We start from the raw sequence: 13,004 nt of genomic DNA on the forward strand, positions 1-13,004 counted from the left end.
TTTGCTGGGAAAGAAATGAAAGTATCCATGTGGAGTAGGAGAGAGCTTAGAGGATTGGAGGTGTTCTGTAGTACAGATGGCAGGCCAACAACACCGGGTGGGATTTCAAAGCAGTGATACTATCTACACAAACGGGAAGATAGGAGCACACTGGATTTCTGGGAGAGCAACAGGTATTTCTTTTTGAACTTGTAGTATTACAAAAGGATACAACATGGGAAATGTGTACTGTGTGTATCTCAGAAAAGACAAAAAGTTGCAGAAAATCAGCATTCATTTAGCATTTTGCTGACAGACCACTGATTGCTTGTTGTAATTAGTTTTCATAATCATTTATTGCAAGTGGCAGCGTTATTCTGTTATTTGGTACACTTGGCTTCCTAAAGCAATTGTTGGTCCTGTTTAAAATGCATATGTTATGCACAGTCAGATTTAATATTTTCCTTTTTCTTTTTTTTTTCTCTCCATTGATGACAATTATCTATCTTGCAAACCCTTCAGTGCTGAAAAGGCCTAAAGGTGATTAATCTTTTTCCCTCCAGCATCGAAAAGGCTAATTAGTTCAGTCTTTCCATATTGTAGAACGCAGGAGGCCTGTACTGTAATAATGTACTATGTCTTGGAAAGCCCTGGAAGTAAAGATGACTGTAAAAACCCACATGGAGCCATTGCACTGGCCAAAACCACAGAAGGTTAATTCACAGAGCTGAAAATGAATGTGGCACCGTGCTGGTACACCACATTGTTCAAATGATACATTCACTATTATGCAGATACATGGAAGGTGGCAATAGAGATGTGTTTCATTAAACACCAGCCTCGTGACGTTGCAAAGGCAACCCCTTGTGTTGCAAAGGCATTATGTCCATTATGCCCCGTATTGTGTATTCTATTGGACACTTTAATGGTAATAATTCCCCAACTCAGGTAGGTAGCACAATTTAACAGTGTTTAAAGTGTATCTAAATCCAAGCTCAAATTCGATACATTTTTATTTTAGACTTCTTTATGTTCACCTGGTGATCGTGCAAATAAACTGAATCCTTTTCTAGCCACTTCAATACTGCAGCATTGCCAAAAGACAGCCACAGCATGGCTCTGTTGTTCTGGGAGGTGTCCTTGGCCGTTCCCCCTGAACATGCCTCCCAGACACAGCTGATCACAGATTTAGGTAAAGTCGCAATCACAGCAGCCCTTTACCATGTGATCAGCTGTGTCCAATCACAAAGGCATTCCTTTGCTCACGTACTGTAACATTAGAAGAGGAGAGCCGATAATCGGCAAGTCTGACAGGAGACATTTACATTGATTATCAGTGGAGCCCCCACAGTGCCAATCAGTGCAATTTACCAGTGCTGTCTATCAGTACCACCCCATCAGTGAAGCCTTGGCAATGGCCATCAGTGCAGGTTATCAGTGACCATCAGTGTGGTCTCATCAGCCCAGATTAGTGAAGAAGAAAATGTATGTATTTTCAAAATTTCAGAAACAGAAACTAAGAAAAATGTTTGGTTTTGTTTAAAAAAATTTTTTTTTTTAAATACCACCAAAAGAAAGTTCTGTTTAAAAAAAAAAAAAAAAAAAAAATTATAAAAATGTAACATTGCTACAGTGTTGCATGACAGAGCAATTTTCATTCAAAGTGTGAGAGCAGTGAAAGATGAAAACTGGCCTGGGCAGGAAGGGGGTGAAAGTGCTCAGTATTAAAGTGGTTGTAAACCCTTACAAACCACTTTGACCTTCAGGTAAGCCTAGATTAAGGCTTACCTGTAGGTCCAAGCAATATCTCCTAAACCTATATGGTTTAGGAGATATGTGCCTGAAAACAGGCACCGCTGTATACGGCACATGCGCCGTAGACAGCGGCACGCAGGCACACTGAGCGCGAAATTCTCAGCGACGGAGCAGCCGCGCATGTCGGCTCCCGTGCACATGCGCGGGAGTGACGTCATTGCGGCTTCGCCGAATGACAGCGGCGGAGCTGCGGGACACCACCAACAAGATGGATGCGGTGGACTACAGGGGACAGCGGCGACTTCGCTGGCTCCTGTGTCAGGTAAGTGACACATAATGGGCTACTATGCGATGCATAGTAGTCCATTATGCTTTGCCTTTGCAGGGAATGAAAGAGGAAGTAAACTCATCAGGGTTTACTTCCTTTTTAAAGTGGCATGGCTATTACAAGGCAGTACTTCCTCTCTTCATCTCCACTACATGGGGGGTGAGGAGCTTAGTAGTTTAACTACTTAAGGACAGGAAGAATTAGCCCCCTTAACCACTTCATACCAGCCCTAGCTTCCTGGCCGCCTAGGGGGCGCGTGCGCGTGCCTGGCAGCCACAATATCCACTGGGCACCTGTGACTGCCCGATAACAGAGCAGGATCATGGATCTGTGTGTGTAAACACACAGATCCCTGTCCTGTCAGGGGAGAGGAGACCGATTGTGTGTTCCCAGTACCGAGGAACACTGATGGGTCTCCTCCCCTTGTGAGTCTCCTTCTCCCACAATTAAAATCACTCCCTAGGTAACACATTTAACCCCTTGATCGCCCCCTAGTGTTAACTACTGTATAAATGTCACTGGCATTGAAGGAATCCGTGCATTTTTATAGCACTGATCGCTGTATAATGTGAATGGTCCCAAAATAGTGTCAAAAGTGTCCCATGTGTCCGCTGAAACGTCTTAGTCGCAATAAAAATCACAGATCACCGCCATTACTAGTAAAATAAATAAATAAATAAAAATGCCATAGAACAATCCCCTATTTTGTAGATGCTATAACTTTTGCGCAAACCAATCAATATACACTTACTGCAAATTTTTTACCAAGAATATGTAGAAGAATATATATTGGTCTAAACTCAAGAAAAAATTTGTTTTTTTTTGTTTTGTTTTTTAATTGGGATATCTATTATAGCAAAAAGTAAAAAATATTGTGCGTTTTTTATACTCGTCACTCTTCTTTTGCTTATAGCACAAAAAATAAAAACCGCAGGGTTGATCAAATACCACCAAAAGAAAGCTCTATTTGTGGGGGAAAAGATACAAATTAATTTGGGGGCAGTGTTGCATGCCCACGCAATTGTCATTCAAAATTCGACAGCTGAAAACTGAAAATTGGCCTGGGCGAGAAGGGGGTGAAAATGCTCTGTGCTTAATGACCAGGCCATTTTTTGCGATATGGCACTGCATCGATTTAACTGACAATTGCGGGGTCATGTGACGCTGTACCCAAACAAAACTGACATCACCTCTACGACATTTATTTTTTGCGCTATAAACAAAGAGTGACAATTTTGAAAAGAAAACATTATTTTTTACTTTTTGCTATAATACATATCCAGCCCGATATATATTCGTCTATATATTTTTGGTAAAATAAATTGCAATAGGCGTATATTGATTGGTTTGCACAAAAGTTATTGCATCTACAAACTATGGGATAGATTTAGAGACTTTTTTATTTTTTATTGTTTTTACTAGTAATGGCAGCGATCTGCCATTTTTAGCAGGACTGCGAAATTGCGGCAGACAAATCTGACCCCAAATGACACTTCATGGGGACCAGTGACATTATTACATCGATCAGTGCTATAAAAATGCACTGATCAATGTAAAAATTTACACTGGCAGGGAAGGGGTTAACACTAGGGGGTTGTCAAGGGGTTAAATGTGTTCCCTAGGTGTATTCTAACTGAGGGGAGGGGGGGTGGGTTGCCAGGAACATGACAGAGATCACTGGGAACAGTATATCTCTGTCATGCAGGGGCGGACTGACCATTGGGCCACTCGGGCACTGCCAGGGTTGCCAGCCTCAGTAAAAACAGGGACAGTATGTAAAAATTTGTGTTTTTTTTTTTTTTTTACATCTGTCTTTGAAATGTCCCTTACCGACATCCTTTTGGTCTAAAAATCCAGAGATTATAGCTAACGCACCTCTCCAGTACCTTCTCAGCCAATAGAAACATGTCTGTGTATACTGTGTGATTGTATAATGTGCGTTTGTGTCTACTGTGTGGCCCCATAATCTAGGATTGCCTGGGGGCCCCATAATCTCCTATGCCCAGGAGCCCCATGAGTTGTCAGTCCGCCCCTGCTGTCATGTAATCTGGCAGAACTGGGATCTGCCGTGTTTACACTGGCAGATCCCTGTTCTGCCTCTGTACTAGGCGATCACGAGTCGCCCGACCCATGGGCATATGCCCACAGCATGCACGCCCGCAACTGCACGAGCCGCCGTACAGCTACGGCGATTCACACAGGAGAGCAGACTTGCTGCCATATAACGATGGCGGCTGGTCGGCAAGTGGTTAAAGAAGATAATAGTGTTTCTGATTTCAGTTCAGCTCACAGAATGTGACAAGGACATTGCATTTCTGTCTAACAGACATTTTCTGTACTTGCTGAAATTGTTCTTAGCCTAAACAAAACTACTGAAGACACCACATCTAAGTAGTGGAAATGCTGCAATAAATTCAGATTTTGTTATTGGGTTTTTAAAACCTTTAACTTACACAGAAACACACCCAAATAACGAATGATCTATACATAATGACTTGTTCACACCAGATGCTTTCAGGTGCATTTTAAAATGCTCCCTAAATGCAGGCACAATAAAATCAATGTTTTCCAATCACACTACTGTGATTAGTTCCAGTGCTTTAACAAAAAAAGTACAGCAGCATGCTTTTTTGCTCCAGAGTGTGTGTAAAGCTGTGCAAATGCACCAGAATGCAGTGGGTTGCAATAGGGTTATGCCTCTATGGGTAAATACCCTTAAACAAAAAAGCAAAAAAAAAAAATCTCTGGAAAACATTACACACATTGAAAATGTGTTTATGTGGAAATACACTCTGAACACAAGGATTGTTCTGTGAACTAATCATTAAACAGTCTATTTCTACACTTAACGGAAATATGCACTTTTAGAGGATGATCATTTAAAAACGAAAGTTGACCCTACGCGTTATAAGAAGATTGATCAACCCCCTTTAGATTTACCAAAAACAAAGGCACCAAATATTCTATATACTGTTAACTACATTGTTTAGGCACACCCTAAAAAAACACAGATGTTGAGAAAGCTAAAGAGGGTCGCACACAGTTTGGCAGTAGATTGATGGAGGGTAAGACTAGAGAGAAATGGTCTAAATTGAACTTGCAGTAAAATGCAAGAGCTGCTTACACTGTTTAGACCCCCTCTCTTGTCACAAATCACCTACTGTTAAAGAGGAAGTAAACCCTGGTGGATTTTACTTCCTGTATTTCCCTGCAAAGGGTAAAGCATAATGCATCACATAGTAGCCCATTATGTGTCACTTACTTGAAAACGAAGCCCACAATGTCACCATTTTCCCAACTAGCAGGGAGCGTCCATCTTAGCCCCTCTTCCTTCTGGGGCTGCGAACTCCGGCTCTGTGACTGGCCGGAGTCGCGTGATGTCACTCCCGCACGAGGAACCACCAGTCACGGCATGACCCTTATTAGAAACGGCACGATATGCCCTTTATAAAGTGCGCATGTGCCCATGACATCGGTGCATGTGCCGTAGTCATCGATGGGTGCTCAGCTTGGAGGTTTAGGAGATATTTCCAGCACCTACAGGTAAGCCTTAATATAGGCTTATCTGTAGGTAAAAGTGGTTGTACAACCACTTTAATAGGCGTAAAAGTACATGTAAAGAAAAAAAAGAAAAAAGTTGTACTTGCCTTACCCTGTCTTCCACCCATGGTACCTAGTCGAGAAGGATCTCATACAAGCTAGATCCCGAAATGCAGAGCAGCTGAAATTCTGCGAGAAAACACTTTTGCAAAGGCAAGATTTTGCCTGCTCTACGTTTCCCAGGAATCTCCCTGAAAGGCTGGTGACAACAATACGAAAGACGATAACTATTATATTAAGTGACAGTAGATGATTTGAAGAGGAGGTACCAGGCAATTTGAGCAGACCCTGTATTTTATTGCAAGGCCTGCTTTAATTTTGACTTTTACAGCAGTCGAAGACCTGTTTATTACCTGGGTCCAGGATCCAAGGGCACAATGGAACTACTCTGAAGACAAGCAAAGATGATTTACAAGAACTGCCTAGACTTTAAAGGTCCCCTCTGAGTGCAGGTTTGGGGCATTTTTTTCAGTGTGTGAGGACTTAGTGATACTAAAGACACACTGTTTCATTCACATTATCCCTTTTATTTCTGTATGTGGATGATGGCACTGTAATTATTTTACTTAACCAAAAAAAAATCCAATTACCTTTTGTGTCTAATCAATATACAGTTGTCACATGACCCTGCTCTTACCCAGCCTGTCTGTGTGAAAACATAAGCAGGGGGAGCTTCTGGTCACGTTTAAAACAGAAAATGAAATTCCTTTGGAATACAGAGTAAAAATAAATAAATACTATCAATAAACTGTATAAACCATGATACAAATATATATTTAATATACACTCTTTGTTATTTTTTTTTGGCAATAACGTGGTGTGGGCAGATTTTTGCCAGTCACAGCCTACCTCTAAGAATACAAGGGAGATGAAGCCTCCATGACTACACAGTACGTGTAATATCCCCCCCCCCATTGAGTTTAGCTGGTTAGTGGACACGGAGGAGGAGGAGGAGGGTGGGTGTGGGCTGTCATTTACCACTGAGTATACTCCCACATGTGTGACTCTATAGTCACATGGGCTACTCAGATGCGATAGGGAGGAAATTCTCAGCATAGAAACTCACTGAAAACTGAGCATTTTCACAGTGGCCACCATAGCTGCAAAATCCCTAGCTGAATTGGGGACATGAACAGAAGGTGGAGATAGAGAACACCAGGATCAACCAGGTTTTTTGCAGATTACAGAAAATTAACCTCATAGTGACTGAATGAGTGTGAGCAGCATCTAATACAGATTTATTAAATTATTTTTTTTTGATGATGTGGGTTTAGTAATGATATAAAGCATAAAACATGCCCATTACTGTACACACATGTTGTAAACAAGCCCTGAGACTGTACATTCTTTTTGGGCCGATACGGATGTGAATTGAGGAACATTTGCTGTAAAATCAGTGTTTTCTAAATACAGATTAGAAATAATCACATCAATCATCAGCGCACATCAAAAATGAATGAGGGAGGTGGTAAGATTACCTGAGCACAGATATGATTCTTTGTGTTGCACACTGAACAATGTCGTTTGGACTGAGGTTGGAGTCCCCAACAGCTACTTCAAGTAACTTCTGAATGGTGTCTACAGGCTGACCATCTATACACATTGTGACCGCTAGATTCCTCAGCTTTTCCTTCTCTGACCTCGACAGGTCATATAAATAAGAGTACTGCCGCACACCATCCTGAAAAAAAGAAAAATCACACTGGTCAATGGTCAAAGATTTGAAGGCAATTTCTTTCCTGTATTTCTGATAAATGAAACCGTGGGTCTAGTGGCCATTGTGCACCCAAAAAAAGCTGCCATGTGAGAGTTCCTACTCCAGGAAATATCCATTACAATGGAACTGACATAAGTCAGGGCATTCAGTGCTTCATAGCCCCTCATCTCTTCATGGTAATATAAACTAACAAAAATCTCTTCCTCATTCCCAAAGCACGGTACAAATCGAAGGGGGATCGTAGATTCACTGTCCAAGGACCTCGGCTATGGAACACTCTACCAACCAACATCCGCCTGGAAGAAAACCACCAGGCCTTTAGGAAAAAACTCAAGACCTTCCTCTTCTAGTTGATGACAACTAAGCTCTTCACAGCGCCTTGAGACAATTCAGTTCGCGTTGTGCGCTATACAAATATTTCATTCATTCAAACTTGACAGGGGTTCTAACTCTTCAGAATGAAGACAGAGCACCACGTATTTATAGCCTACCATTAAGAGAACGGTTATTTCTGGGTCGAGTAAACTGGCCTACTTTTATATATCGTAAGCTTGTATTCTTCTATTAAATTTAAGATGATCTAATATGATGAACCTAAAACTGTATGAACAGATGTTGATTACGGAATGAAGCAACTGATTGCTAAATAGTAAGCAGAGAAGTTGACTGAACAATTTCCTAAAAAGAGAAATCGTAATCTTGCCTATTCAAAGCAAAAAGAAAAAGTATGCACAAAGTCCCATTTTGCCCACTGATACCTTGCCGGTGTTCTGTCGATTTGTGCTCTTCGTCGAAAAGTGCCCGAGCATGTGCAGAACGATACGGCATGTCGGCTGATTTCCCGATCAGCTGGCATGACGTCACCATAGCGCATGCACTCATAGTAGGAGCCATTTTTTGATGGGAGATACCATTTGAAGGGCACAACTGAATGCTATGCAAACAGCAGGACACAGTATATGTCATATTGTGCCTCGCTGTTGGGGGCGGCTTTAGAGTGTGCTCAAGGTCTGGTTTTGTCAGTGTTGCAGGGTGGGTTTAGTGTGTTGAATGGCGGATTTTGCCTGTGTGCAAGAGCAGGTTACAACACAGACAAAACCCGCCCTTGAACACACCCACAACCCGCCCCGCAACAGAGAGGCTCAATCTGACAACTACGGTGTCCCTTCGCTCTTTGCATAGCTTTTAATTGTGGCCGTGAAATGTTATCTCCTATCGAAAAAAGCTTCCTACGATGTGCACATGCGCTATGGTGACGTCACTCCAGCTGATCGGGAAATCAGCTGGAGTGCCCTTTCGTTCTGCGCATGCATGGACACTATTTGACGGAGGGCACAAATCAATAGAACACCGGCATCCCTTTGCCACTCCTTCCTCTATCACAGCAGACACTTGTATAACTGTAGTAAAAAATTTTTGTTAGGTTGATTTAGGAGGAGTAATTAGAACATGGCAGTATTTGTTTTTTCTTTTTTTTTGCAGTCTGTGCCCCCGTTAGAGTGATCCACCCTCTCTGCTTTTGCTGTTTACCATTATTTTTGAAAGTGAAAGAAAATGCCGAATTTTGGGTCCTAGAAAGGTAATAGAGGCAAAATCTTCCAATAGGGACAGTATTTATGGTAACCTGGGGTACCCCAAGGCATTCCCTTCATTTGCCAGGATTTCCTTTCACTTCCTGTTTTGGCCCTGGGACAGGAATTGAAGAGAAATCTCCCCAACGGGACACAGATGGCAAATAAACCTGATAGGAGTTATAATCCTCCCTTACTTTATCTAAAAAATGAAAAAAATAGTTTTGCCTATAGTTTCCAATTGTTAACTGTGTGTCAAACACTAAGGGGGCAGTGAAATCACTTGCTCAGTAATGAGACAGTCCTCGGGCCTCGGGTTTCTAAAACCAATCACGGTCACTTGGGAGGAAGTTACATGTTTCTCCATACCTGGTAGTAATGGGAAATTTAATCAGCTAAGACAATTGAAGGAGACGCAGGGGATTGCTGGCAAAATGAGTATCAGTGAATCAGCTGGATGCCTTTGTAGAGACTCTGTAAATTTGCCCATGCAAGAGAAAAGAACAGGTTCACAATGGAACTGTCCACCTTCAGTTGCTTTACCTTTGCTTCCCTTTCACTCAGCACCATTTGCCAGGGGAGGCAAAAATACATACCAGGTAGTTCTGGGCATGGCATCTGGTGCTTGAGGATTGGCTGCTCGGGCACCCAGGGTGGGTTCAGGGAGAAAGTCCTCAGCTCTATCTAAGCTACAAGTGGCAACTATTACCTTACACAGGGTTTCTTATTCTTGTGGGCAAAAGGAGTTGCGGGAAGAAATGTAAAAACTTCTGCAGGGCCCAGCAAATAAAACGGTACACCCATAGCACTTGATTTCCAAAGCCCTATGGGTATTCTAAAGATAATAGAGCATAAGAAATATGCTTGCTTTTCAACTCACTATCTCTGAATGAAGCTTTGTACAAAGTAAAATTCAGCTTGAGCTATTGAGCTCCTCGACAGGCTATTTCAACAGCTAAGTTAAGAAGAACCTGGGAAGGTGAACTAAATACACAATATTAATTTGCAAAATGTGTGCGTTTGTATATATAAAAAGTCTACACACCCCTGTTAAAATGCCAGGTTTCTTTGATGTAAAAAAAAAAATGAGACAAAGATAAATCATTTCAGAACTTTTGCCACCTTTAATGTGACCTATAAACTGTACAATAACAAACTGAACCTAATCTTTTAGGTGGAGGGAAGTAAAAATAAAAAATAAAACAAATATGGTTGTATAAGTGTGTACCTCCGTAAACGAATACTTTGTTGAAGCATCTTTTGATTTTATTACAGCACTCAGTCTTTTTTGGGTATGAGTTATCAGCATGATACATCTTGACTTGGCAATATTCTTTGCAAAAACACTCCAAGTCTGTCAGATTGCGAGGACATCTTCTGTGCACAGCCCTCTTCACATCACATATTTTCAATCAGATTCAGGTCTGGGCCATTCCAAATCTTGAATCATCTTCTGGTGAAGCCATTGCTTTGTCGATTGGGATGTATGCTTTGGGTCATTGTCATGCTGAAAGATGAAGTTCCTCTTCATGTTCAGCTTTCTAGCAGAAGCCTGAAGGTTTTGTGCCAATACTGCATATACTGGTATTTGGAAATGTTCATAATTTGCTTTACCTTGACTAAGGTCCCTGTTCCAGCTGAAGAAAAATAGGCCCAAAGCATAATGCTGCCACCACCAGGCTTCACCGTGGGTATGATATTTTTCTTCATAAGAAAAGGCTTCCATCTTGCCACTCTAACCCATAGCCCAGACATATGAAGAATACAGGAGATTGTTGTCATATGTACCACATGTACCACACAGCCAGTACATGCCCAATATTGCTGCAGCTCGTTTAATGTTGTGGTAGGCCTCTTGGCAGCCTCCCTGGTCAGTTTTCTTCTTGTCTTTAACCACTTCAGCCCCGGAAAAATTTACCCCCAGAGCAGAGCATTTTTTGCAATACAGCACTGCTTCGTTTTAACTGACAACTGCGTGGTCGTGCGACGTTGCACCCATACAAAATTTACGTCCTTTCTCTCCCAAGTAGAGCTTTCTTTTGGTGGCATTTAATCACCTCTGCAGTTTTTATTTTTTGCGCTATGAACAAAAAAAAATTGTACTTTTTGCTATAACAAATATCTCCCAAAAATATATATAAAAAAAATAATTTCTTCCTCAGTTTAGGCCGATATATGTTATTCTACATAATTTGTAAAGAAAATCACAATACACGTATATTAGTTTGCACAAAAGTTATAGAGCCTACAAAATAGGGCATAGATTTATGCCATTTTTATTAATTATTTTTTTTATCAGTAATGGCAGCGATCTTTATCATGACTACGACATTGAGGAGGACAGATCGGACACTTTTGACACTATTTTGGGACCATTGACATTTATACAGCAATCAGAGCTAAAAATAGCCATTGATTACTGTATAAATGCCACTGGCAGGGAAGGCGTTAAACACTAGGGGGGCAATCAAGGCGTTAAGTATGTTTCCTCAGTGTGTTCTAACTGGGGGGGGGGGGCTCACTAGAACATGACAGAGATCACTGCTCCTGATCACTGGGAGCAGTAGATGCCTGTCATGTTGCTAGGCAGAACAGGGAAATGCCTTGTTAAGGTTTAGGCTGGGTTCACACTGCTGTACGGAGCAGCTCACAGCGGGGGTCCGATGCATCCCTGTTCACCATTTCAGGTCTGATTTCAGTCTGAATTTTGGCTGAATTCGGACCTAAAATGTACCAGAAGATGCAAAGGACTCCTGTGAAATTTGCCCCGGAGCTGTGTAAACCGGCTCCATAAAGAGCCAGTCATAATCTCCGGACATGCAAGCTGGATGCAGAGAAACTGCATCCAATTCACAATAGTGTGAACCCAGCCTAAGGGGGTCATTGGCCAATCTCTACCTTATAATGGTACTGTGCTTATAGGCCTTACTATCTTCTCGGTACAAACATGTTAATTGTGTCCTACAAGTTTTATGCCACAATGCAGTTTTTCTATATGCTTTTCAGCCCTCAGACTTTAGTTTTAACATGTGAATGTAGTGTTTCCTGGTTTATTACATTGTTGGTATATTCTATACTTTTGTTTGTATGCAATTTGCATGTTTCTGCTGATGGATATAATCAAGAATGTGAAGTCATGTTATAACATTATGTTCTGTCGCATACCTCAAAATAAAAAATGTTAAGAAAATATGCACAAAACAATTATACATTAAATTATTTGATTTTAGTTATTTACATTTTAAACAAATCTGCATGTTATGTAATGACATTGCCAAGATGGGCTGCAACACAGCCAGAGAAGATGAGTGGCGTCAGGGAATGGGACTTGGAATTAAAGGGGTTGTAAAGGTTTGTTTTTTATTTTCTAAATAGGTTCCTTTAAGCTAGTGCATTGTTGGTTCGCTTACATTTTCCTTTGATTTCCCTTCTAAATGTTTTTTTTGTCTGAATTTCTCACTTCCTGTTCCTCCTCAGTAACCTGTTCTGGCTGACTAAACACCACTCGGATGACAGTGTGAAGTTTACTGAGGAGAAACAGGAAGTGAGAAATTCAGACAAAGAAAAAAAACATTTAGAAGGGAAATCAAAGGAAAAGGTAAGTGAACCAACAATGCACTAGCTTAAAAGAACCTATTTAGAAAATAAAAAAAATTATCTTTACAACCCCTTTAAGGCAAGTGTTCCTCTTTGTAACATTATCCCCATGAAAAAATAAGCATTTGTTTCTGCATCTTCTGAGGAAGAGGGGAGGCATTTAATTTATTTGTGGCCTGCCCAGAGTTGGGTTTAATATGGAAGTATAATGTTTAGAGCCTGTTGCAGCAATTGGAGGCTCCATCTGGGTTATGTGTTACAAGGGCAGACGTAGCAGGTTAGCATGCAGGACAGGTACGTGTGGCAAATCTATTTTTTATTTAGAGATGATGTTACACAGTGAAAGCTGGCACTGGTTTCTTTATTCAGTTTCCCCTCATTAATTTTCTCTTCCCTTCAGCATCTCAGACCATCATTCTGACAAGTAACACTCCCACAACCTAACATTCTAGAACTG

The 13,004-nt window shown here is 41.2% G+C and overlaps 1 protein-coding gene across 2 annotated transcripts in view; it reads right to left on the bottom strand.

The window, feature by feature from the left end:
* The window catches only part of NBAS (NBAS subunit of NRZ tethering complex), a 1,050,553-nt gene that overhangs the window by 296,570 nt on the left and 740,979 nt on the right, over nt 1-13,004 (bottom strand). For both annotated transcript variants that reach the window (XM_077488811.1, XM_077488809.1), the window contains one exon: nt 7,141-7,343. In XM_077488811.1, coding sequence (XP_077344937.1) covers nt 7,141-7,343 — 203 coding nt within the window. The remainder of the gene's footprint in view (nt 1-7,140; nt 7,344-13,004) is intronic.

The sequence above is a fragment of the Lithobates pipiens genome, unplaced genomic scaffold (assembly GCF_037356315.1).
Source record: "Lithobates pipiens isolate NorthernLeopardFrog02 unplaced genomic scaffold, aLitPip1_a1.2 Scaffold_18, whole genome shotgun sequence".
Taxonomy (NCBI): Eukaryota; Metazoa; Chordata; class Amphibia; order Anura; family Ranidae; genus Lithobates; species Lithobates pipiens.